This window comes from Bos indicus, chromosome 6 (genome assembly GCF_029378745.1).
Source record: "Bos indicus isolate NIAB-ARS_2022 breed Sahiwal x Tharparkar chromosome 6, NIAB-ARS_B.indTharparkar_mat_pri_1.0, whole genome shotgun sequence".
Classification (NCBI taxonomy): domain Eukaryota; kingdom Metazoa; phylum Chordata; class Mammalia; order Artiodactyla; family Bovidae; genus Bos; species Bos indicus.
The window spans coordinates 19,756,301-19,783,821 of NC_091765.1; the positions used below are offsets into that span (position 1 = coordinate 19,756,301).

At 34.6% G+C, this 27,521-nt stretch overlaps 1 protein-coding gene across 6 annotated transcripts in view; it reads left to right on the top strand.

The window, feature by feature from the left end:
• The window catches only part of TBCK (TBC1 domain containing kinase), a 208,922-nt gene that overhangs the window by 111,923 nt on the left and 69,478 nt on the right, over positions 1–27,521 (top strand). For 5 of the 6 annotated variants that reach the window (XM_070791100.1, XM_070791099.1, XM_070791102.1 and 2 more), the window contains 3 exons: positions 3,097–3,133; positions 4,118–4,279; positions 18,249–18,424. In XM_070791100.1, the coding sequence (XP_070647201.1) occupies positions 3,097–3,133; positions 4,118–4,279; positions 18,249–18,424 (375 nt within the window). Of the gene's footprint in view, positions 1–3,096; positions 3,134–4,117; positions 4,280–18,248; positions 18,425–21,903; positions 27,495–27,521 lie in introns of those variants that run through there. The other variant, XM_070791101.1, reaches the window with a different exon arrangement.

Consider the following 27,521-nt stretch of genomic DNA (forward strand, 5'->3'; position numbering starts at 1 on the left):
CTGGAATTCTCTTGCTTTTTCCATGATCCAGCGGATGTTGGCAATTTGGTCTCTGGTTCCTCTGCCTTTTCTAAAACCAGCTTGAACATTGGGAAGTTCATGGTTCACATATTGCTGAAGCCTGGCTTGGAGAATTTTGAGCATTACTTTACTAGCATGTGAGATGAGTGCAGTTGTGCGGTAGTTCAAGCATTCTTTGGCATTGCCTTTCTTTGGGATTGGAATGAAAACTGACCTTTTCCAGTCCAGTGGCCACTGCTGAGTTTTCCAAATTTGCTGGCATATTGAGTGCAGCACTTTCACAGCATCATCTTTCAGGATTTGGAATAGTTCAACTGGAATTCCATCACCTCCACTAGCTTTGTTCATAGTGATGCTTTCTAAGGCCCACTTGACTTCACATTCCAGAATGTCTGGCTCTAGGTCAGTGATCACACCATCATGATTATCTGGGTCGTGAAGATCTTTTTTGTACAGTTCTTCTGTGTATTCTTGCCACCTCTTCTTAATATCTTTTGCTTCTGTTAGGTCCATACCATTTCTGTCCTTTATCGAGCCCATCTTTGCATGAAATGTTCTTTTGGTATCTCTGATTTTCTTGAAGAGATCTCTAGTCTTTCCCATTCTGTTGTTTTCCTCTATTTAGCACAAAAATTTTTGTCTAATAGAAGCTGACATTGACATAAAATATAAAATAAAAGTAGAGCTTTTTCAGATTTTTCTATAAATTACTATGGGTTTTGATACTTGTTATTAACAAAGGAGATTTTACTCTACTTTTAGAAATTAAGAATGAGTTCTTACTTCAAAATCTCACAAAATTAATTGGTGTGTGTGTTTCATTTCTAGATACTGTTAGGAAGATAAATTTGTCATCTGAAAAACATTATTTCATTCCTAGGTCTCACAACTTTTAGTCTCTTATGAAGCTTTCTGTTAATTTAGAAAGTGGTAATAGAAGATACAAGCTTCATAAAAACTTTTTAATGAGACATTTTGGACATTTTTCAAATATCATCTTATCATGTCTCAAAAAGTACTCAGTAAAGGTAACTCAACACTGATAAAGACTGTTTAAATCTCAGGAATATTTTGTTCCCTAATAGCAAAAGTTCTCCTTTGAAAATTATGCCATTGAAATTAATGTGTTTATATTACGTTTGGAATAGGCATTGTCCTGAGTGTATTCCTCGATGAAATGAAAATACTCTGTGAAATAAGTCTTAGCAGAAGGGTCATCTGCAATATTTGTAATAGATGTCATTATGTAATAGAGTATTTGTGATAATAATTTATAATTGTATTTTCTGTTATGTTTTTCATTTTTTTTGAAATACAATTGATTTACAATGTTTGTTGTGTTAGTTTCTTGCATATGTATATATATGTGGGAGGTATATATATAAATATTTTAGATTCTTTTCCATTATAGGTTATTATTCAATATCGTGTAGAGTTCTCTGTGTTGTACAGTCGGTCCATATTAGTTATGTATTTTATAGGAGTATATATAGTAGTATGTCTATGTTAATCCCAAACTCCTAATTTACCCTTCCTCCTTTCCCCTTTGGTAACTGTAAGTTTGTTTTCTGTGTCTGTGAGTCTGTATCTGTTTTATAAACAAGTGCATTGTATCCTTTGTTTAGATTCCCCATCTAAGTGATATCATATGGTATTTGTCTTTGTCTAACTTAGTTCACTTAGTATGATCATCTCTAGGCCCATCCATATTGCTGCACATGGCATTATTTTATCCTGTTTTATGACTGAGTAGTATTCTGTTGTAGTATATATCACATCGTCTTTATCCATTCATCTGTCAGTGGACACTTGGGTTGCTTCTATGTCTTGGCTATTATAAATAGTGCTGCAGTGAGCATTGGTGGGGCATGCATCTTTTTGAATTAGAGTTTTCTCAGGATATATGCCCAAGAGTGAGATCACTATGTTTTTAGTTTTTTAAGTGACCTTCATTGTTGTTGTTGTTTAGCTTCTAAGTCATGTCCATCTCTTTTATGATCCCATGGACTGTAGCCTATCAGACTCCTCTGTCCATGGGATTTACCAGGCAAAAATACTTGAGTGGGTTGCCATTTCCTTTCCAGGGGAATCTTCCCAACCTAGGGATCAAATGCACGTCTCCTGCATTGGCAGGAGGATTTTTTACCACTGAGCCACCTGGGAAGCCCAAGGAACCTTCATACTGTTCTCCATAGTGGCTAAACCAATTTACATTCTCACCAATAGTGTAGGAAGTTTCTTTATCTCCACACCTCCTCCAGCATTTATTATTTGTAGACTTTTTGATAACTATTCTGACCAATGTGTGGTGATACCTCATTGTAGTTTTGGTTTATATTTCTCTAATAATTGGTGATTGTGAGCATCTTTTCATGTGCTATTTGGCCATTCATAGGTCTTCTTTAGAAAAATGTCTGTTTAGATCTTCTGCCATTTTTTACTTTTTAATACTAAGCTGTGTGAGCTGTTTGTATATTTTGGAAATTAATTCCTTGACAGTCACATCATTTGCAAATATTTTCTCTTGTTCCATCATTTGTCTTTTAATTTTGTTGATGGTTTCCTTTGCTGTGCAAAAGCTTTCCATTTAATTAGGTCATGTTTGTTTATTTTTCTTTCTATTTTCATTACTGTAGGAGGTGGGTAGAAAAAAACATTGCTGTGATCTACGTCAAAGAGTGTTCTGACTATGTTTTCCTCTAGGATTTTTACAGTATCCAGTCTTATATTTATTATTATTTTTTAATTAATTAATTTATTTAAATTGGAGGATAAACACTTTACAGTATTATAATGGCTTTTGCCATACATCAGCATGAATCAGCCGTAGGTATACATGTGTCCCCCCATTCGGAACCCTTCTCCCACCTCCCTCCCCACCTAGTCTTACATTTAGATCTTCAATCTAATTTGAGTTTATTTTTGTACATGGTGTTAAAGAATATTTTTAATCAGTGGAATAGATTAAAACATAGAACTTTTTTTTTACGGTTCAGTTTATTGGAAGTCATTCTAATTATCTCTTTTATTTCCTCTTTATCCATTCCCTGCATCCCTTTGTTTTTCCACTCATAGCTCTATGCCATCCCTTGGTTTCTCACCATGTTTACTCGTAAGTACAATTTTCCATTTTCTTTCAATATTGTATTGGGAAAAGAACAGGTCCATTCTTCCCTGGGATATTATCAGATTTAATTACATAAGCATCCTTATGTAATTATAAGGTAATATAGTTGGGTAGCAAATTTTTTCAATTGTTCTGACTGGGGGATATCAAAAAGAGTGTTCTATAGAATGAAAACCTATATGTCATAACATTGATAAAATCTCTGCCCTCTATTGAAACATAAGTTAATATTAACTATACTATTTACATAAAGTTTTAGAAGGAAACTTTTACAACCAAATCAGACTCAATTTTTAGAGACTATCTAATAACTAATACTTTTGTTATTTCCTAAAGTAGAATTCTTCTAGAAATAGAAAGTTTATGTGAATATGTAATACTTTAATGTATTACACATATTAATGCAGTAGATACCTAGATTAAATATGCACATATGATAAATGAAATACAATACTTGAAGTAGATCTGCATGCACTGGCCTGGAAAGGTGTTGAAAGTACTAATAAATGAAAAAAAGAAAGTTTCAGAAAATAGAAAACTGCTAATCAGATTTTTTATGGGAATTTCAAAAAGCAGTTCTTAGAGTGCATAGTAGAAATATAATGATACAGAAATTATAACAGTACTAAAGTTCTTCTAAGTAAATGAATTGTTAAAATAATATAACCAGAAAATTCTAGGAAGAAATTGAATGTAAGAGCTATACCGAGATTGATAATGGAGGGTAGGAAATCTATATGATGAATTAGATTATCAATTTTTTAAACCTATCAATTTTACTGCCTTGGGAAGCAGTAAACCTACAAAACCAAGTAAACATTTTATAAAAATAGTTTTCCAATATTTTTCCTTTAATAGTTTTGACCCATAAGGGAATTATCATGACTAGTAAAGCAGCTTGTTGTTGATTTAATTTTTATTTTGTTTTAAATTTTTTAAATTGATTTATTTATATTTGTCACTTTACAGATGTATTTCCACTGCACAAAATTTTCCACCTCTGGGATACCTTACTGCTTGGGAATTCCTCCTTCCCATTCTGTATCGGAGTAGCAATTCTTCAGCAGCTGCGTGACCGACTTTTGGCTAATGGCTTTAATGAGTGCATTCTTCTCTTCTCGGACTTACCAGGTATAGATATATAAAAATGGAATCACTAAGTGAAATTTAATTATGGGATAATGAGACATCCTTAAAACAATTTTCAAAAATAATCATCCAGGTCTTCAGAATCTCTCCTGCTTGAGCCATATCCTTCCTCTCTGAACTCTCTCGCTTATATACTACCTCTTTAGCCGGCCCAGCATTATAGATACAAAGCTGGGTCATACTAGCTCAGTCATTTATTTTCATGTCAGTGATGATGCCAAAAGGTGAAAGACAAGGGCAGGAGAAGGGGGAGAAGGGAGCATCATGTGACATATATGCCTTGCTTAGGATAGGCCTGTTTATCTTCAGCAGATAGTAAATAAAGGCCACTTGGGAAGGTGTTTGAGAACCCAAGTTTTTACAAAGATGTAATTCACATGGAACGTTGGTCTCTCCTATCCATAGTTAACTTGCTAACTATTTAATAGTTTAAAGAAAGGAAACACTGTCCTCTTGAGAGAGCAAATCATACTCCAGGGGAGTTCTATGTTATGCTGGATAGTAAGTAAAGTTATATATTGTATTCATAAGTGAGGAACTTGTAAGTCTAGGAGTTGAATGGTTAGTGTAGAAATATAGAATGCAAGTATAGTTTAAGCTTTTATACTATAGCTGAAAAGATGGAAGTAATATGGTTGCATAGGATATAATAATCTGTGGCAGAAAAAAAAAAACTTAACTACATTTTTGCAGAAACCAAAGTATTTTTCAAGTAGAAAAATTCTATTTCAAATTGCATTTCCTTGGATCCAACCCATCTATGAGTTTATTGCTATTCTTCATATTTGCAGGCAACCAAAGTGATTACTGAAAATAAACACACTTAAAATTATCCAAGAGATAAATTTTTCAAAAAATCAAAGAGTAAAAGAAAGATATCTTAAGATTTTATATTTAATAAGTACTCTCAAAAGGAATAATAAACTGCTGCCTACCCCAGTTTTTATTTTTCGTGGCTGATCTATACCTGGTATTTCAGCATTTTTCTGTTGTTGAAAAATCTTCATCCTTGTTGAGAAACTAAGAAACATTATGGGATTTGTTTAAAACTTCTCTTTCTACTTTCCTCCCAAACTAAAAGTATCACCATCAGCTTCCTAACTTACCAAACTTTAATTAAAGTTGATAACTTCTTATATGAACAAATAGTAGTTTAGTTGTTTTTTTTTTCTGGGAGATTCTTAATGTAAATCAAGTTATCTCTGGTTTTCCTATTGATGTTGAACAATGTAACTGTTCAAACTATCCAAAAAAAGCTAGTTTCACAAACTACAAATACTGTCTGTAACTGTGTAGATGTTTTCCTCTTGTTCCTAACTTGCCAAAGTAAACAGAGGATGATTGATTAGGATGAAAGGAATTTTTCTGGTCATGTCTAAAAAATACATGTTAGAAATGATGATTGTGCATTTTTAAGTAAAGCAAATTTCTTGCCTTTCCAATTACATGCATAAATGTTCCAGCTATACACTGGTGAAGGAATCTATTTTCATATTGAACAGGCAGATTAGTGGTAACTCTGCTTATACATTAAAATAAAGTCATTATTCCTGAAATCAGAAAGTAAGAATATATGTTGGTTAGCACTGACTCATTGAAAAGGAAAACACTACTTAGTTTTGAAAGTAGGATAGGATGCCTTCTATTGATGTGATTTGCATGGGTCCTCAGTGCCATTATTCTGGCACATCATTTACTTGGCCACTGTATATGATTCCAGTTGGGAAAGAAAAAGTTTATAAGAAAAAATGTGACTTAAAAAAAAAAGGACAGAGGGGTTAAATGTAAACTTTTCCCTTAAGTACACCTATGTTTCTTTTTACTTTTAATCACAGTGCACTTATTTGGGATGTCTTTCCTACTTAGATCTAAAAGATATCTCTTTTCATCATGTTGAGCCCCCTCACTATACCTGATGCTTGAAGAAATTCAGAAGTGGTCATGGGAAGGCCTACAAAGTGAATCTGGATTAATATACATACAGACACACTGAATATGCCTTTTCTAATCAAAATATTATGTGGCATAAACTTAGGACATATTTGAAAGAAAAAAAAAAATTTTTTTAAGACTGCAAAAAAAAGAGAAAGGATAGGCTAGCTCTATGCTGCTGCTGCTGCTGCTAAGTCACTTCAGTCGTGTCCGACTCTGTGTGACCCCATAGATGGCAGCCCACCAGGCTCCCCCATCTCTGGGATTCTCCAGGCAAGAACACTGGAGTGGCTTGCCATTTCCTTCTCCAATGCATGAAAGTGAAAAGTGAAAGGGAATTTTACCTTAATTCTTGAGATAGACTTTGTAGATAAAGATAGGTTAGAATTAAACATTAATTTGAACTCTTTAAATATATTGTGCTTTACTGAAGTCCTCACTTAACTGTGTTTAAAAACATAAGTAAGCAGTCAGAACAAATTTAGCTAAATTCTTTTCTGAAGCAGATTAGCAAATTCACTTTTCAAAATATCTGTTGACAGTAATGTAATGGAATCACCATCCAGTTGGTAACCTTGAAAACAAAATGCCCTTGCATTTTTTTTTTTTTTTTATTGTCCCATTCTAGTTGCTTCTTTCTACAAAGAGAGGTCCAAAAGCCTAGTGACTAAAAGCATGGAATGTAGAGCCAGATCACTTGGGTTTTAGATACTAGCTCTACCACTTTCATGTGTAACCTTAGGGACCTGACTCAGCCTCTTTGTATCTGTTTCCTTACCCCTGATTTTATGTAAATGATAATTGTACCTACCGCACAGGATTGTTGTCCTAAGTAAATCAGTGCCTCTGAACAACTTAGAGCAGTCCTTGCAAAGAGCAAGAGCTATGTAAGTGATTATTATTATTAATGTTCTCATCATTATTATGATTTTCCTCACTTATTCCTTTCCATCGTGACTGCTTTCCTATTGGTAGAATAAATGAAGCAATCACCCCGTTTGGCTTTTTCTATAGATTATTGAGACTGATATCAATCATATTGATTTCCTTATTAACAAAAGCAATTGAGGAATTGCCTGAGAAGCCAAGTAAGCCTTCATTGTATATGTATGTATGCATATTATGACTAAGCAGAGTATCTCTTTTCATCGCTCAGGGACAACATAGTCTAGTGGATACAAAGCACAGTCTTTGGAGTCAAGACATAAGAGTCTGAGTCCTAACTGTTCCACTCACTACCTGTGTGATCTTGGAAACTTTCAGTATGGTTCTCTTGCTGAGAAGAGTGATATGTAGAGTGAAATAGATGAGAGTTCACCCCCCAACTCTGGCATATATTAGCTGTGTGAACATGAACAAGTTGTTAATCTCTTTGGAAAGAAAATCCTATACATTAGGAAAGCTTTAGCAAAATGGAGCTAAAAATATGTTTTAGCGTTAAAATGAACACAGCAGATAATATGCATAATGTACTTGACACAAAACCTGATACCAAATACTCATAACTATTTTTTAAAATATGTGTAGCATTTAATACTTTAAACATACAAAGAATGTATGACATTCAGTCTTTGTAAATTCCCTCTCTTTTCTTCCTCCTTTCCATAACTTTGTACTAACCTTTTAATTCTTGAAGAGAGAACACAGCAGAAAGGCATTATTATTTTTGCCAAAAACTGCTTCCAAATTCTGTCCCCTTTAGTAAATGATATAGTGTGATGTCACATTCCAAGGAGGTACAAGTGGTGCTAGAAAATTTTGCTGGAAGTTCTTAACATGTATTGGTATGTGTGTCATTTAAGTACTAAAGGAAATAACCATGAGACCAGTATATTTGGCATTTTTTACACAATCTCAAAATAGTAGTAGGGTATTTTGGAAAAAATACTGGGTTTTTCATAGCACCATTCAGTACTGGATATTGGCCACTGGTGTTAAGAGTGTAGTTTCCAAAGTTACCACCGTTAAAACCAACTACAGGATGAGGTAGTCAGCCTTCAGCCATATTATTCTGCTGTTGTGTCCATCTGGCTGACAAAATAATATTTTTGAGGATACATCTAAGCAGTTCCCAAGATGAATATGATAATCTGACTAAAACCAAAATGGTCATAATTTTAGAGTGGATTTTTAATAGCTGAAATGTTTAATTGCTTTTTTGCTTTGTTGGTGTATATCCTTTTTACAGTTAAAAAATTAATTCAGCATATTTATGTGATTGTGGTTGAAATAAATTCCCAGAATGCATAACTTTGTACCTCTGAACATCTTCAAGCATAGGAATCTTTTAAAGTAAGAAAGAAGTTTTTCTTAGAGAATCTATAAAAGAAATTAGGAAATCTGTATGGAAGAACACTTCACTTACCCTCAGAGATTAAAATATTTACTTTACCTCTGAAAGAAAAAAAATAAGTATGTATAAAGTATTTTGAAGGAAATACTGTGTATATTGAAGGAACTTGAACGTGTGAAAAGTAAATCCTTTTTGCAGGAAGAAATCAGCAGTTGGTTGAAACATCTTAATTGTCTGATGTATGTTTTATTACAGAAATTTAATTAAAACATTTTAAATAAAACTTTAAGATGTTATCTCAGTATTACCTACATAATTTACGGTAGGATTCAACACATACATGAAAAATACTGGTAGTGTCTATCATGTAGCACTTCACTGGTTCCTCAAAAATATTGTAGCTCAGCAAAGGTACGTATCCCTTTTGACTTAAAGCAGTTTTGTAATGCAGTCTTTATTGTTATTTAGCATAGCATAGAATATGTCATGAAAATCACACGTATTTTGAGCAACACAGTTATGTACCAGGTTGTTTAAGATGTATGCTGAGAAATCCTAGCCATTTATTTCAAATAACATGCACATATTTTGAGACTGAGAGAAAAGTTATTAAAGTTATTAAAAACTAAGAAATAGAGCAAAGTACTAAAGTATGTTGAATCCTTAAAGCTGTGTCTTGTTATTTTCCTGTTTTTCCACAAGATGAAACTGAAAATCAATGATAATGAGAGTGAGGAGGAAATTCAATTTAGTTTATGAAATCGTAGATTTAAGGTACTGGTGACAATCCCTGTGGTAGTGAAGTAGGAAAGAAGATCAATAAGAACTGATCCGGGTTTTCCTTTTTTTTTTGGATAGGGTTCAGTGAATAATTTCTTGCTTTCATTTAGGGATAAGTATAAATTAAATAGGGTTTTATAGTATTTATGTATAATTTCCCAATTGTAAACAGTGGCCCAGATTTTTTAAAACTATACTTGTGACCCCTTTATTAAATAAATAGTTATAATGGTGATAAGTGCTACAGAAAGCAGTAGGAATTTATTACAGAACACTACCAAGTCTGAAGGAGGTAAAGAACCTTCTCTAAGAGAGTGATACTAAAGGTAATATCTGAAATTAATTGACTTTGGGAAGTAAGAAGTGGAGAGAGGGGAGCATCTTCTAGACAGAGGAAAGAAAGTGCTGCAAAAGCCCCAAACAACTCAAGGAACTGGAGTGGTATCCTTGGTGCAAGGAGGAAAGTGGTTAGAAAAGAGAGTGATCAAGCAGGGTCTTAGGCCACATTAGGGATATTTTTCAAATATATCTGTAGAGGTATTTTCTTTCTTTTCACTGTTTTTAAAAGAATGAAAAGTATCCTTGAAAAGATACTTTTCCTTCAGTACGGCATTCCCAAAATAGAATGCTGTATTGATATTTGAGGTGCATTCTAGTCTCTGAACATTCCTTTCAAGAAGCTCTATAATGAGCAAAAGGCAAAGGATTCTTAACATGAGTATTCTCAGTAGGTATCCATAATTCCTTTTATTCTGGCTTGAGGAGAGCTGATGAGATGAAAAAATAGAGCAATAATAGTACCCAGTTATTCAGTGAAGGTTTTGTATTGTCAGCCCTCTAAGATTTTATACTGTTTTACCTGAAGCTGAGAATCCATAATTGTTTACATTTTCTGCTTGTAGCTATGTAATGTTAATGCACGTCTATTTCTAAGCACCTCTTCATGGAATTGCAAAAGGACAATCATATTGGAAATTAAATATGGAGATTTTACCCCCACCCATAGAAATTACATGTTAACATTAAGATTTAGATGAAAGATTAAATTCTTCTAAATTTAAATTGGTTAAGGAGAGATGAAAGAGTAATATATTTTTATTGACATGATCACGTAGTCAGTGAAATGAAAATCATGAAAATGTATTTTCAAAATCTTAAGTTGTCTTCTTGTTGGGAAGGGAATACTGTATTATTGTATGGAAAAGAGGAAAATATGACTTCTAAGCTGAAAATAATTGTCTATGAAGAAAACACAAAGCCAGTAGAATAAATTGTAAATTCCTTTAACACTGAGCTAGTTGTTGCTCTTAGCACATCACTAATTTTGCAATACATAAATAGTTTATACGAAGAAGGCAATGGCAACCCACTCCAGTACTCTTGCCTGAGAAATCCGATGGATGGAGGAGCCTGGTGGGCTACAGTCCATGGGGTCGTGAAGAGTCAGACGTGACTGAGCCACTTCACTTTCACACGCTGGAGAAGCAAATGGCAGCCCACTCCAGTATTCTTGCCTGGAGAATCCCAGGGACAGGAGCCTGGTGGGCTGCCATCTATGGGGTCGCACAGAGTTGGACACGACTGAAGCGACTTAGCAGCAGCAGCAGCAAATAGTTTATAAAGTTAAAGGTTTCTTATGTATTCAGAAGTATAATGAAAAATAAAGTTAGGGGTGATCAGAATTTTCTACTTACCTTCAAAGTTGAGAGTAGATTAGAGTCCTAATACATCTTAAAGTTGGTCCCAAGGTTTCAAGGCTCTTTTCCATAGGAAGACTCTTCTCCATAGTAAAGCAGTCTTTTTTTATGATTGACAGGGATTCCGCTCTCTGAATTTTTTTGAGTAGTCCAAAAATTATCTTGCAGTCTCAATCAGGTATTAAACGTACTTTGTTTCAGGACCTCAATGATGGAATTTGTTTGTTTTTGTTTTACTGTTGAGTATTTATGTGTGTGTTAGGTTTTTAAAGTATTTTTAAAATATACAGAACATTTTACACTTCTGAAGTATCTTAAAAGTAGTCAACCTCAGAAATCTTTAAAAGTCAGAAGTTATGGTTAAAATTTCCCCCATATATACTGCTGATGGATAATGAAAATAATAATGTAAGGACCAAAATGAGTATATATATATCATACCTGAAATGACTTTTAACATATATTGTTCTATATGTCATTGTTACTTTAAAATGTAATAATACTTTTGGGTCGCATTCTTTCCAGTCCTCTACCTAGCCTTTTGCATGCATATGTGCTATCGCTTCAGTTGTATCCTGATCTTTGAGACCCCATAGACTGTAGCCCACCAGGCTCCTTTGTCCATGAGATTTTCCAAGCAAGAATACTGGAGTGGGTTCCCATTTTCTTCCCCAGGGGATATTCCCAAGCCAGGGATCAAACCAGTGTCTGTTGCATCTCCTGCATTGGAAGGTGGGTTCTTTACCACTAGTGCCACCTGGGAGGCACCTAACCTTGTATCACTATACAAAAATGAAAGTACAGTTAACCCTTCAACAACGCAGAGGTAGGGGTGCCTTTGCTTGCCACAGTTGAAAATCAAAATATAATTTACCATCAGTCCTTTGTATACCAGTTCCTCTGTATCTGCTGTTCCTCCACATCCACTCTTCCTCAGTATCAACGGTTCTGCATCTACAGATTCAACCAACTGTGGATGGTGTAGTGCTGGGATATTTACTATTGAAAAATATCTATGTGTAAGTGGACCCATGCAATTCAAAACCTATGTTGTTCAAGGGTCCACTGTAATCTGATGTGTTCTTGTTGCGTTATCTTAAATGATGATCCTCAACAGAATGGAAAATAACTCCTTACTACATATCCCCTCTAAGTGTGAGTGCGCCGAGTCAAACAGAAAACAAACCAATAAACAAGATCAGAGAAAATGAAGAGGAATAATATGCCATATGCTTATAGGCTAGTTAGTAAATATTATATAACATAGAGGAAATAACCAAAATTTTCATACTTTTATTTTAAAAATCTACATTGGATTACCTTGAAAAATGTAAACCATCAGTCCTTCAGTAAAAGCATGTATCAGTCATATGAAAAAATGCTTATTGAGCTTGAATACAAGGTTCTATTGCCAAGAAAGAATCAGATTTCCAGTTTTGTTTTGGATTCAGTGTTAAGTATAAAAGAAAAGGAGAAAACGATGGCTATTGCTGAGCTGGTGCTGGGTCTTCCAAGCTGCTACATTGTTCTTTTTTTCTGAAGTGAGCTGTGTTCTATTAGCAACACCAGCTGCTTTGCATCATAATATGTATCTACTCAACTGCTAAATGATCAAGACAGTTATGTTAAGAATAGAAAACAGTTTAAGTATCTGTGTGTCAGTAATGCTTATTGCATTTCCTATTTTATTTCTCACTTCATTGTAGGCGCTAAGCAGCAGAGATGATAGATGCTTAGCAAAATGTGCCAGTAAGCACATGCACACATATCAGGGATGTGAAAGTCTGAGTGAAGTAAAGTAGGAGCCCAGTTATGTATTGTACCATCATTTCCCCCTCAGACTGCATTACCAAGATTGTACTTATAAAATGTGCTCAGTCCTTCATTCGACAAATATTTATGTGTGTGTGTATGTAATGTGTACATATATGTATGTGTATAATTAATCTTATTACTGGTTTATCATTCTTGTACTGGCCCAGAGCATTTTTGCCTAACTATTTAAAGGGGATTCAATGGTACCCTGTAACTATGACTAACACTTTTAATTTGAATTATATTAATTCCATGTAGTATTACTTCCTGGTTCCATTAAGTCACCTGACTAAGGAGGGGTTAAAAATGACAATATAAAATTAGGCTTTTAAAAGAATATTTAGAATGAGTGAGGAGATCACAACAAATTACAAAACAGAAATAGCATAATATTTTTATTCATTAAATGTCTGACATATCTCTGTATTTGTCCTCCTCTTTTGCTTCTTATTCATTGATTCATATAACAGTAGTTGTATATTATTTTCTATAGAAAACATGAATAATCAGCCTTTTCACAGGCTTAGTTGGTTGAACTTTGTTTTTTAATATTGATAATAGTAATGCATAAAACATATCACTTACCCCAGGTGTGGCTTCTGTTTGTTTGCTGCAAGTTTGTTTCCTGTAAACACAGGAATGCTATTTTTTTGTGAAGTTCCTGTCAAAAAAAAAAGAAAAAGTTAATGGTGCACCTATAATTGTGTATATAGCATTATTGAAGTATATTTCTAGAAGGAAAGAATTTCTCTTTTGATCAGGCATCGAAGAGAACCTAATTCTCTGCTTACAGTTTCACATGTTTAATGTTTCTAATTTTCAGTCTTATTTTTGGCTGTGTACATGTCAACTATGTTTTTCCTGCACATAAACTTTTGGTTCTAGAACACACATTCACATTGCTCCTATATAGTAGGGATTGGGGATATTCCAGGAAGTCATTTCTAGAGTTAGCAATAACTTTACTATATTGTCAAAGATAAGCAATGCCAGACACTAATTAAAGTGGTAAGCACAGGTTTTAATCAGTATTACACTATTGCAAAAATACCCCAGTGTGAAGTGAAAAACTGTAAAATATGTGAAGGACGGCATTGGGTCCGTGTGAAGTACATCTGCATTTACTAACAGACACCAAACTTAGGCTCCTACCTTCCCACAGAGGTACCTATCTTCAGACAAGGACCCTATCTTCAGTTATTTCCTGGAACAAACAGTAAATTCTTCTGGCAGCCTTGATTTTCTCAAGGAGGCGTTCATAGGGTGTTAGGGTCATCTGAGGGATGTGACCTTGAATTGCTATATATTATGTTGAGAGTTTTGTTCAGGCCAACTTTTTAGGCCAAGATTGAGACATAGTTGAGAAAAGGCTTAGAAGAGTCTAGCTAGACTTGACCAAGGAGGAAATCTATGTCAATACCCAAAAGTGACTTAACAGAAAAATACCCATTAAACCATACTAAATATATCTCTAGTTTAGCTTAATTATATCAGAGTATTCACAGCCACTATGTTGTCCAACACAAGAGGAAGTGTAATGGAGTTGAAATTGGTATAAATAAAGACAAGTTTTCACTGATTGTGATTTAAATATTTTTACTTTTGCACATTTTACAAAACATGACCATAGAAACAGTAAATTTGGAGGTACATTCTTTGGAGTAGCAGAATCGTAAAAGACTTGAAACTCAGAATCAGCAGCATAGCCAAGAGCCAGAGAGCGGAAATGTCTACAGTTACAATATCCAGTCTTCTCCATGGTCAGTTCCTAGAATACTGGCAAGGATTAGTTTAGACAGGTTAAAGAATAATTCTCTGGAGAAATATAATGTTCCCCAAAAGAGGAATACCTTACTTTTGGGGATCTTCTAACAAATGACCATATCCCCAAGTTACCTGTAGTGAATCCACCAGTAACAAAGCCTTGCCCACATATTCAGAACTTCCAATATAATTTTTAGTGCTGTTCTTTTAAATACCACCAAACCTCTGGGGAAAGTCTCCAGCTAAAAAAACACAGAATAGCACCTACTGAATAAAGGAATATCCTCAGAAAAGCAATTATGAGAAGATAAAATAGCTATGAAAATTCAGGATTTTTTAAAGTATTAATATGACAAAAAATACTTACTGGAAATTAAAAATGATGTGGAAATGCATTCAGCTTTATATGAAAGAGTTGGGTGATAAAGCTTAAGAAAGCCCTCAGAGAATACAAGAAAAATACGGATGCAAAGTAAGAGGAAAGGGCAAAATTATTAGAAAATCTATTCAGGATGTTCAGGACTCTTCTAATGAAAGAAGAGAGAAGGAAAAAAGTGAAAAATTATTACAGATAATACACAATAACTTTTTCTGCAACTGAAGAATCCTTCAGATATTAAGACCATCATTATGAAATTTCAGAACACCAGAACTCCTAAAGGTTTACAGAAAAGAAGAAAATCACATATATGTGATCTTAAATCAAAATTGCATCAAATTTCTCAGAAGAAAGACTTACATAACTCTGAAGAAAAATAAATCAATCCTAGAATCTTATGACTAGCCCAACTATCAGTCAGAGGCAGAATAAATATATTAAAAACATGGACAATTCCAAAATAATTTGCTTCCTGTGCATCCTTTCTCAAAAATTACTGGGAAATGTGTTCCACCAAAATGATGCAGTAAATCAAAAGGGAGAAAATAATATCTTAATGCCCAAATTAGGGATCAAATATAGAGGGAATTAGGTGATGGTAAAGAGAAGTGCCATGTAAACAGCTGTTCACTCTATCTGGAAAGCAGTTCATACTCATTAAAGCCAAAGAATGGAGGGCTTCAGGAGAGAGATCTTTTCCACCTACCCTTGCCCAAATGTAACATGAGTTGCATTTTATAATTTTAAAAATAGTTCAGTATTTATGAGAGGGAACAATAGTAATGGATAAGATAGGTAAACTACGATTTACAAAAGTTATTCTTCTGAGTGAACCTCATGGAGCTTGGAATCAAACCTGGGAAAGCATAATCCAGGGTGCATACTTTTTCACAAATGCATTATATCAAAATGAGAATGCAAGGTAGAATGTAGTAGTGCTCTGGGATGAGAGGTTATTTTTAAAAGAATAATTGCATATTTTAATGTACAGTTTATAAAGTACTTTTCATAATATTTTGGTTATGATAAAGTACTTTGGAAGGATTTTGAGATGGAAGGATGACATGGGTCAAGAGAATGGAGAATGGGATATTTGCCAGTAGTAATAATCAGGCTCAAATTGGGGTGGATGCCAGTGAATTCTCACGATTCCCTGTAAACCTTTTATGGTATTGGTAGGGTGTTTTGGAAGCAGATATAAATGACTTTTCCATGCCAGTGATTTAAGGACTGAACTACAACCTCTCATCTGCATCAGTAATTTGACCTCAAGCTTTTAATGGGTGACAGATGTGTCAAACTGATTTGAGCACTATGGATGCAAAATTTATGGTCCAAAATTCTTTTCCTTTGGAAATTAAACAGTGTGAAGTAGATAAAAATTTTTTTTAAGATGACAGAGTTTTCTCTCTTTAGCTGCAAGTTTTTAACGATATTAATTGGAAATGTTTTAAAATGAATTGAACATATCTCTTCTGTCTCAAGTGAAGTAGAGGAATGTATCTGAACTTTTATTTTTCTTCTCATTGGTGTTTGTATTCTTCTCTTTGTGGAATATTAAGTTGATGATGTTAAAGAGCTTTTTAGAAGAATACATTTCCTATTGACAATTTCTCAAATAAATGGGCCCACACTTCAAAACATGTTTAACTCTTGTTTTATAGATTTTATGTTAGGAATAGCATATGGTGGTGATGAAATCTGACCTCTTTGTGCAGCAATGGAAATAACCAACTGTGAAGTTCGCAAGCATCACTAAGAGCAGATAAAGCAATGTTTAATTGAATAACTGGTCTTTCTAGAGCTGCTGGCTATTGTTTCCCAAATCTAAATAAATTGGGAAGTGAAAGATGCCTTATAATCCTTTTAACTTCAGAGATTCTACTGGTGGTAACAACACTTAACACATTCAATCACTTAACTTCATTACGTGTTAATTTCTTCATCTTCAACAGAAATCAGGGGATTACATTACCTGTCTAAAGGCAATGGCAACCCACTCCAGTATTCTTGCCTGGAAAATCCCATGGACGGAGGGGCCTGGTAGGCTGCCGTCTATGGGGTCACACAGAGTCGGATACGACTGAAGCGATTTAGCAGCAGCAGTGAAAGCATACAACACCTGTCACATAATAGATGTTCAATAAGTGTCCATTTCTGTGCCCTTCTCTAAGAGTTTTCCACCTTAAAAAAGCAGACAGTTCTATAAGGCATGACTCATGCACCATTCACAGAATCAATTTAAGGGCCTATTTCCTTTTTCCTTTATATGTAAGCACTTCATTCCAAAAAGGGAAATAGGGACCTTATCCCTCTGTAAGGGATTTGATGTATTTTTCTCCATTGCTTATCTGAATTGACACAATTGGACTTTTACAGAGGAAATGATGATAACTACCTTTTACTATATTAGGAATATAGAAAGGAAAAAGCTGGTCCATGCTAAACTCTTTCATCCTAGCCAAATTCTTCAATTTCTACTGCCTTTCTGTGATAACTCCATTTCCCCATAGAGTTACAGCTTTACTCTCCATCAGGAATGTTAATATTAATCTCCTCATGGGTTGCAGTCTTATTGAAACACACACACAATAATTTAGCATTGTAATAAATTTCCTATGTATATTACCTCTGTATCAAAGGTGTTTAAATTTCTTTCAGATCAGAAAAAGAAAAGAAAATTTTCTTTGAAAATATTTTCTATCATTTTTAATTGGGTGCATTTTATTTCTGTATATGTGATACCTCACTTAAACTTTTCTGCACTTAAATCAAGAAATTCTTTTTAAAAGGATAAATACTGAATTTAGATTTTGATTAATTTTTGTCCTGATTATTTTATATCTTCTGTAATAAGTGGAAGTGAAACTGTTAGTACCCTTTACTTGAAATCATGGTATATTAAATCTGAGTCTTTTGTTTGCCCACTCCCAAATTCCAGCCTTCTTTCTACTCAATTTTTTAATTTGAGAAAGTAAAAATATTATTAAAGTTAAAGAAGCAGATTCTCTAACAAGAATGTATGATTAATATATTTAACTTTTTGAATAATGATATACTGAAATATACTGTATATATGTATCATGTGTCTACATAATAATACCAGATACCCTCTACCATTCTAATCATATGTTGATTAATATCCATATTACATTTTACTGACATCTTTTCTAATTAGTTTTCATTTTAGCCATATTTGTGCATATGTATTTAGGAAAACTGGTGGTTCTTACATAAAGAGAGCAATAGCTTCTATATTTGCTTTTTTTTTTTTAATTTTTTTCTATCTAGAAATTGACATTGAACGCTGTGTGCGAGAATCAATCAACCTGTTTTGTTGGACTCCTAAAAGTGCTACTTATAGGCAGCATGCTCAACCTCCAAAGCCAACATCTGATAGCAGTGGAGTCAGAAGTTCAACACCTTATTTCCCCACTGAGTGTCCAGATCCTCCAAAAACAGATCTGGTATGTATTTGCTTGACTTAATTTATAAACTATAAAAGAAAATGAATATTATATTAATACACTTTAGCATCTTTATTGTTCATAATACAGTAATCACTTATGTTCTTTTAACACAGCTCTCTTCTAGGATGTTGTATTCATACAACTGGTTCAGGTCTTGAGGCCAGCCAAAGGTGAGAGCTTAGTTAAGGCCTTCTCAGGTCTTTCCTATGCATGCAAACATCCTGTGTGTGCATAGACAGACTTCTAGATTCCCAGGATTCTCTTAGCACTTTCAGATTCCCCTGTGGACGTTGAATTCCTCAGCTTTTAATTTTAGTGTTTTTATTTTTATTGTCAGCTTATTCTTTGCTTCTACTGTTATGGCCACTTCAGGCAGCCACAACATTAAACAATTGCTGCTGACTCTTTTTGACAGATATCTTCAGAGAAGTGTCTCTTTGCACGGAGAGGGTTGTGAATCAGGTCAAATAAAGGCAAGCATTGTAAGGAGAGGTTTCTAGGAAACTGGAAGATAGGTCAAGTAATCATAACCTGCTGAAATGACACTTTTTGGGAGCTCTAAAACCATTCTGTCCTGTCCAGTGGTTGCTAGATATCTGGTTTGTGAGACTGTTGGTTTTTAAGGTGACTGTGGAACTGAGGAGAGGGAAATGAGAGTAGGGAAAATTAAAACTCCGCAAATCTTACATTCTTACTGAAATTCAGATGTTTCTTTGGACTACATACTCTATAGATTGCAGCAGACAGACCTTTGTTAAACTTCCAGAATGCTAAAAAGTTTATTTTGATAATCTCTGCCAGTGTTCTCATTGTGCTTTGAAGGAGCAGCTCTTCTGAGATTCTTACTTTGCCATTCTCACTGATGTCACTCATATTCTATGCTATTTGTCCACTACATTTTAATTCCTCAATGAAACAAAACGATTGAGAAATCGTTGATTTTAAAAGCTCAAAAAGGAAGAGTGACAGCTCAAGTAATGTGAAACTTCCATTTTGTGATTAAGTGAAATTTTACTAAGGAAAATTGCTGTTTATTTTAAATTTGAATAAGTGGTTTTAAATCTTTGCCCTTACAGTCTCATCTGACATGAGATTTTTGTTTAAAGTGTTTAATAGTTTGAATGTCACTAAACCCCAAGTCCCTTAATATGTTGCTAATTATGATAAGTGTCAGAGTACTGGATCAATTTGCTAAAACTTTGTAATACAAAACTAACTTTTTTTGTATACTCATAAATCTGATATATTATTCCCAACAACAATACTAAGAATGAAAGAGAAAAATGTATTATTTACATAAAATGTTGCTATCTGAAGAATATTCAAGTTTTGGTTCACTTTTGTTTAGAATTTATTTCATTCTTTTTATATTTCAACTGTAAAGAAAAATATAATGAATAGTGTAAAAATGCATTGTTTTTCAACAATATGTCTGAACACATACTGTTAAACAGATGTCATTCAAGTTACTGAATTAAGAGTACCTACATTCAAAATTTTCATTTAGTGAAGGATATACCAACAGTAAGCAAAAAAAGTAAACATTTAGTGTGTTTTCTAGAGTCTACATATTAGTAAGATCATGTGGTATTTGTCTTTATCTGTCCAACTTATTTCACTTAGCATAATATCCTATGGATTATCCATGTTGTTACAAATGGCAGGATTTCTTTTTTAGTGGTTGAATAATATTCCATCATATACGTATACACAACACTTTTTTTATCCATCCATCTGTTGTGGAACATTTAGTGGCATTTAGGTGCCATTGTGGAAATTAAACAATAAGAAAAAAATAAATGGGACTGCATCAAACTGAAAAATTGTTATACAACAAAGAAAACTATCAATAAGACGGAAAGGCAGTCTTATGAATGGGAGAAGATATTTGCAAACTATATATTCAGTAAGGGATTAACATCCAAATTACACTAAGAACTCATACAACTCAAAATCAAAGAACATACAACCCGATTAAGAAATGGGCAGAGGACCTGAATAGACATTTTCCAAAGCCATAAAGTATATGTTAGTTGCTCAGTCATGTCTGACTCTTTGCGACTCCATTGACTATAGCCCATCAGCCTCCTCTATCCATGGAATACTCTAGGCAAGAATACTGGAATGTATTGCCATTCCCTTCTCCAGGAGATTTTCCTGACCCAGGGATTGAACCTGGGCCTCCCACACTGCAGCAAGATTCTTTATTGTCAGAGCTACCAGGGAAGCCCTTCCAAAGGCATACAGATGGCTAACAAATACATGATCAACATCACCAATCATCAGGGATCTGTAAATCAGAACCCCAATTTGATATGCACTCATACTGGCGACTTAGCAGCAGCAGCAGCATACTGTTAGAATTGCTATCATCAAAAAGACAACAAATAATTAATTGGCAAAAATGTGGAGAAAGGGAACCTGTGTGCACTGTTGGTGAGATGTAAATTGGACCAGCCACTGTGGAAAACAACAGAAAGGTTCCTCAAAAAATTAAAAATAGAACGGCCATATGATCTATGGCAGTTTCACTTCTGGGTCTTTACCTGAAGAAAGCAAAATTAATTTGAAAAAAATATCTACACATCAGTGTTCATAGCGGCATTATTTATAGTAACCAAGATATGGAGGCAACCTAAGTGTCCATCAATAGATACATGGATAAAGATGTGGTATTTTCATACACACACAATGGAGTATTACTGAGACAAAAAATATTGAAATCTTGCCATTTGCAACAACATGGATGAAACTTGAGGGTATTTTGGTCAGTGAAATAAACCAGAGAAAGAAAAATATCATATTATCTCACTTACATGTTGAATCTAAAAGACAAAAAAATAACAGAACAAAGTGAGACCGTACTTACAAATACAGAGAACAAACAGGTGGTTGCCTGAGGAGAAGGATGTGGCAGAGGGGTGTGTGTAAAATAGGTGAAGAAGATTAAAAGATACAGACCTCCAGTTATAAAATAAATAAACCATGGAGATATAATACACAGTATAAGGAATGTGGTCAATAATATTTTTATAACTTTGTATAGGGTTAGATGGCTAGTAGACTTATGGTCTTCCCTGATAGCTCAGTTGGTAAAGAATCCGCCTGCAAGGCAGGAGACCCTGGTTCAGTTCCTCAATCGGGAAGATCCCCTGCAGAAGGGTTAGGCTACCCACTCCAGTATTCTTGGATTCCCTTGTGGCTCAGCTGGTAAAGCAGGAGACCTAGGTTCCATCCCTGGGTTGGGAAGATCCCCTGGAGAAGGGAAAGGCTACCCACTCCAGTATTCTGGACTGGAGAATTCCGTGGATTGTATAGTCCTTGGGGTCACAAAGAGTTGGATATGACTGAACGAGTTTCAATTCACAGACTTACGGTACTGATCGTTTCATAATATCTACAAATGTCAAATCACTGTCTAGTACACCTTAATCCAATATAATATTGTATTCCAGCTATATTTCATTTTTTAAAAGGAGAAGAAGAAAAGGACAATGGAAAATGCCAAGAAGTGGGAGTCTGGAGAACATTAGAGAAGAGTTACCATTTTATGTGAGAGACTCAAAGAAAATCTCAGAGAAGGCAATGGCAACCCACTCCAGTACTCTTGCCTGGAAAGTCCCATGGATGGAGGAGCCTGGTAGGCTGCAGTCCATAGGGTCATGAAGAGTTGTACACGACTGAGCGACTTCCCTTTTACTTTTCACCTTCATGCATTGGAGAAGGAAATGGCAACCCACTCCAGTGTTCTTGCCTGGAGAATCCCAGGGACGGGGGAGCCTGGTAGGCTGCCGTCTGTGGGGTCGCACAGAGTCGGACATGACTGAAGCGACTTAGCAGCAGCAGTAGCAGCAAAGAAAATCTATTTAATAAGGAGACATTTGGGAAGAGAACCTAAAAGAAGTGAGAGAGTGAGCCATATATATTTCCTGAGGAAAAATGTTCCATCTTGCAAGTGCAAGGTAGTAGCATTGCTTTGAATGTTAGGAGAACAGTAAGGATACTATACATAGAATGGAATGATAAGAGTGTTGTTTTTGTTGTTTAGTCACTCAGTGGTGTCTGACTCTTTTGCAAACCCATGGACTTTAGCTGACCAGGCTGTTCTGTCCTTTAAAGATATACAAACTTACTATTACAATAGTAAGTATTAATTTTTAAAGAAAAACCAACAGATACTGCTGACTCATTGAATGTGAGGTACAAAAGAGAGAGTGTGTGAAAGAAAGTGTCAGTTGCTCAGTCATGTCTAACTCTGCAACCCCTGGACTGTAGCCTGCCAGGCTCCTCTGTCCATGGGATTCTCTAGCCATTCTCTCCTCCAGGGGATCTTCCTGACCCAGGGATTGAACCTGCATCTCCTGCATTGCAGGCAGAGTCTTTACCATCTGAGCCTCCTCGTGGTTATCCAGGTCATTAAGACCTTTTTTTTATAGTTCTTCTGTGTATTCTTGCCACCTCTTGGGCTGGCAAAAAGTAATAGAAATAAAATAAAAAAGAAAGTAATAGAACAAAAACAGTTTTCTTACTATGTAGAAGTTAAAAATAAACCAAAAAATAATATAAACAACTTCTTTTTTACTCTTCAAATAAAGAATACATTTCCAATAAAAATTCTAGAGTATCTAGAAAATAATCAGAACCTATTAGTACAGCACAAGTAGATATTTCTCTTAACCACTTACATGATCCCTTATGTATATTAGATATTGATTGATTGTCCCTATCAAGTCATTTTATTTCAGCTAGCTTTTGGAAGATTGATAGAGTTTATATAAGTAAAGAAGATAATTTCTTTTTTATTACCATGAGAAATCTCAACACCATTCTAAAGATTTATGGAAAATAAAAATAATGTTCCATATTCACCTAATTTTGCTTTACTTACTCTTTCCAAAGCATACTCTGCTTTGGTAAAGAGCAGGTTCACTGGAAGAGGCCACATTTCCTCTGCTAAGGAGGGAACTTGCAACACTATGGAGTTCCACCATTAATGTTCTGGAGTGTTAGGTTATGCAGAGGCTAAAATTTTATAACACACATATTATGACTTTGTGAATATTAAGTATGTAAAGAGTTGAAAGAAACTGGGTCGTTGAAATTATTCACAGTGAAATAAAGGAGTTCTTATATACACAGATTTGAAATTAAAATTTAAATTACTCATTACAGTTTTTCTGCTTATACATTTAATATCCTTTTAGTTTGAACATACCTTTCTTGAATTCTATAGTCTAAACAAAGATCATTTCTTCTTGTTAACTATTGATACCATGGTATTGTGTGTGTGCAAGTTGTATTTAATTGTTACATTTTATTTAAGTGATGAATTTAGTGCTCCCAAAAATTACTCTGTAGTAAACATCATGAGGAAAAATGTATGACTTCATATTTATAAAATGTAGCTGTAAGTTGCTGAAGGAGGAAATGGGAAAAGTAGATCCAAAAGAAGTGGCAAAGCCAGGAAAGCATATTCTTAAACTCTAATTTAAGTTGGTTTCATTAGTACTATATTTTAATTAATTATGAGACTTTATACAGAGAAAAATTGTATTAGGGGAAGCTCAGAGTCCTTGGCAAGAAATATCTTGGTTAGGTGAGAGGACAAAAACAACTCCAGCAAGACTTCTGAAGTCTCTCTAATGTTAAAAGGGGAATCTTGATAAGAACAGTCGTTCCTAAACAGAGCTGATCCTCAGAGGGAGAATATCTTTGATCCCTCTCTAAGCTAAGTCAGACTTTTCCTTCTGTTAGTCAAAGCGAGAACTCCTCCAGGTTGGATACAGCTAATGAGAACTTGTTTCTGAGGTTAAGGAAGTGAACTTCTCACACTGAGTAGTCTGTCAGAGTCCAACACTTAGGACTGGCTGGATTAAAATTACATGGCAAAGCTGTATCTATTAACATAATAAGGAAAATGAAGTGTAATAGGTAAAGGCTTCCTGTTTTTGAAATCCATACTATTTGTTTTTCTTTAGGGTTTATTAATATAGCTGATTGTTTTCTGTACCTATAATTTATCTTGTTAGTCATTTATAATAGCATAACACTATATTTTAATCCATTTAGCATGATCATGAGGGTGCCAGATTATTCAGTCTCTATATGCGCCTATATTTCCTTTATTAAACTAAATTCGTGAAGAGTAAGAACTGCATCTTAATGATTTTTGTGTTCCCGTTGCTTAGTATAATGCTTGATGCATCATAACCTCTTAAGAAATGAAATAAGATACATCTCTGATAATTTACATGTGCGTTAAAGATCCCCAGGGCCCAGTTCAATGGCCAGGAAATAGTGTGCTGTCAATATACGTGTATTTAGTTGAAGTAATTACCACAAATAAGGTTTTACTAGAGAACTCTCAGTTGAACAAAGCATTAATCCACAACTCATTATTCATCAGGCATGTTAACTGCATCTACTTTTCCTTCATAGCATCCATTTTACTGATGATTTTAGTGGTACATGTTTGCCATTGCTTTCTGTCATTGACCGTTCATATTTTTTCTCATTTTAAAACTCCATTTGCTTCACTGCAGCAGCCTAAAACTTGAAATATTTACATATTGAATATCTTCAACATTTACTGCTGCCCCTTTTTGTGAAGTGTGAGAAATCAAAATTCCAGTTGTATATTAAAGATATATCTTCTTCTGAGTTATAGAAATCCCTGGGTCTTCTTTTGCTAAATCATTAAATTAGTAAATGCCACTTTTCTGACTGTAGATACTTCGGTGTTCACAGTCTGTTCTGAATGGAGCAGTGCCCTCTTAATTCAGTGAGTGAAACAAGGGCAGAAAAATGCCCAGAGCCAGACAAGAATCAAATAATGACTGAAGGAGCACTAGATTTCTCGAGCGTACTGTACCGAGGAAGGTTGGATTGTAGGGTTGGATCTTGGGAAGGAAAAGAGATGTTTACAAGTTTGGGATAGGAGGGTATTGAGGATGGAGTTTTGGATAGAAAACACAAAAGAAGAAAATAAATAAGAAGTCTTGTCATCTTTGGTGAAAATAACACTTGTCATGACTTAGGGTAGAATACCCTGTTTAGAATAGGCCCAGGCCAGCAGCTGGACTGATCTGAGCCACGGCACACTTCCCCACAGACATCAGGGTGAGACTTTGACATGGCATTAGCATATCTACATTGCAGTTGACAGGAAAGTTATGCTGGTGACGGTTTTTGTTCCTTTGCAGTTTGATTTAGTTCAGTATGGATTTGAGACAGTTCCTAAAGCAGTGTTTTTTCACTAGTTAAGTCTATTGAATATATTTTCTTCATGAAGACTGTTGGGCACAGGTAGCACAATTCCAACTTGCTAATGAATATCTGGGTTCTTGCACTGAGATCTTTCTTATGCATACTCAAAGTCCAGGGATGTCATTGCATGTATCAGTGACATTCCATGGCATTTAAAGAGAAATGGATTCTGGCGCTATTCTACAGAAGGGTAGCAACAAGAGACACATACAGGATTCTGTGAGTCTAATGATTTTCACAATCCCAGGGTTTAAATGTCTTGTTTTTTTTCAGCTATCCTTCCAGGATATCCTATAAACTATGCAAAATAAATAAACAAGCCTTGTTATATGATATATACTACCAAAATTTCAGTTTGTTAAACCCAATTATGCTAACAAATAAAGGTGAATAATGAAAAAGAAAAGGCAGCTTTTATCTGAAATATTCTCATATCTTCTAGAGAATTAATGTTAAAGTTTATTTGTTTCTTCATTTCTCCCCAAAGCCAAAATGAGCAACTAAACTGGAATTATTCCAGATGTGTCTATGTGAATTATAGGTTACTGCTCCTAAATCCGGAGAAGGCAATGGCAACCCACTCCAGTACTCTTGCCTGGAAAATCCCATGGGACGGAGGGGCCTGGTAGGCTGCAGTCCATGGGGTCGCTAGGAGTCGGACACGACTGAGTGACTTCACTTTCACTTTTCACTTTCATGCATTGGAGAAGGAAATGGCAACCCACTCCAGTGTTCTTGCCTGGAGAACCCCAGGGACAGAGAGCCTGGTGGGCTGCCGTCTATGGGGTCACACAGAGTCGGACATGACTGAAGCGACTTAGCAGCAGCAGCAGCAGCTCCTAAATCCTATAGAAATTAAGTAAAACAAACATTAGCAAAGAATAGATTAGAATCCTGACATACTTCATTTAATTAATGCATTTTAAACTTTCATGTCTATTAAATAGATACTTGAAATAGTTTAAGATTAATGTTTGTTTTCTTGAATAAACTAAATGGTTCCCAGTGAATTCAAATAGCCCTCTTATGGAAAACTAGATTCCCACATGTACTTATACCCATTTCCAAATCCTATTTTCAGTTATATTCATCTGTTTCAGTTTCTTTCTTTCCCAGTACTAGTACCAAGAGATTATTAAAATTATAACTATATCATACATTTGGCACTGTGTTTCTACATGAATTGTAGAATTGGCTTGTCGTTTTCCCTCCTCCCCTGGGAAAAATATCATTTTGGTATTTATGTTGTGATTAAGTTTATAAAAAGTAGAAAAAATTGATATACAATAATGAGTTTTATATTTTCCAAAATTAGAATATGCCTTTCTATGTATTCATGTCTTATAGTTTCTCTATGGTGTTTTATTTCTTATGTGTTTCTTGTTTGGCTTATTACTATTTTAACCTTTCTCTTACCATTATTATTAGGATATTTTATTTCATTGTATTTTCTAGCTGGTTATATATAAAGAAAGATGCTGGCTTTGCAAACAGTTTAATGTAGTGGTAAACAGCTACATTGTTTAGAATAGATTAGAATTTCAAAACCCAGGTCTGCCATACCAACTGTATGACCTGTTTGCTTATCCATCAAACAGAGATTAATAATTTTACATGCTTCATCGGATTTATTGGGAGTATTAAATTAGATAGTATATTCAGAACATTGCTGGCACATAGTAAACACTCTGTAAGTTTTCACTTTCATCCTCATTATCATTATCATTTATCTGCCATGTTAATGTTCCCTCATTATTTGTAAGTTTTTCCATTGATTTAAATTTTCCAGTTGTATATCATCTAAAAATTATAATTTTGCTTCTTTTCC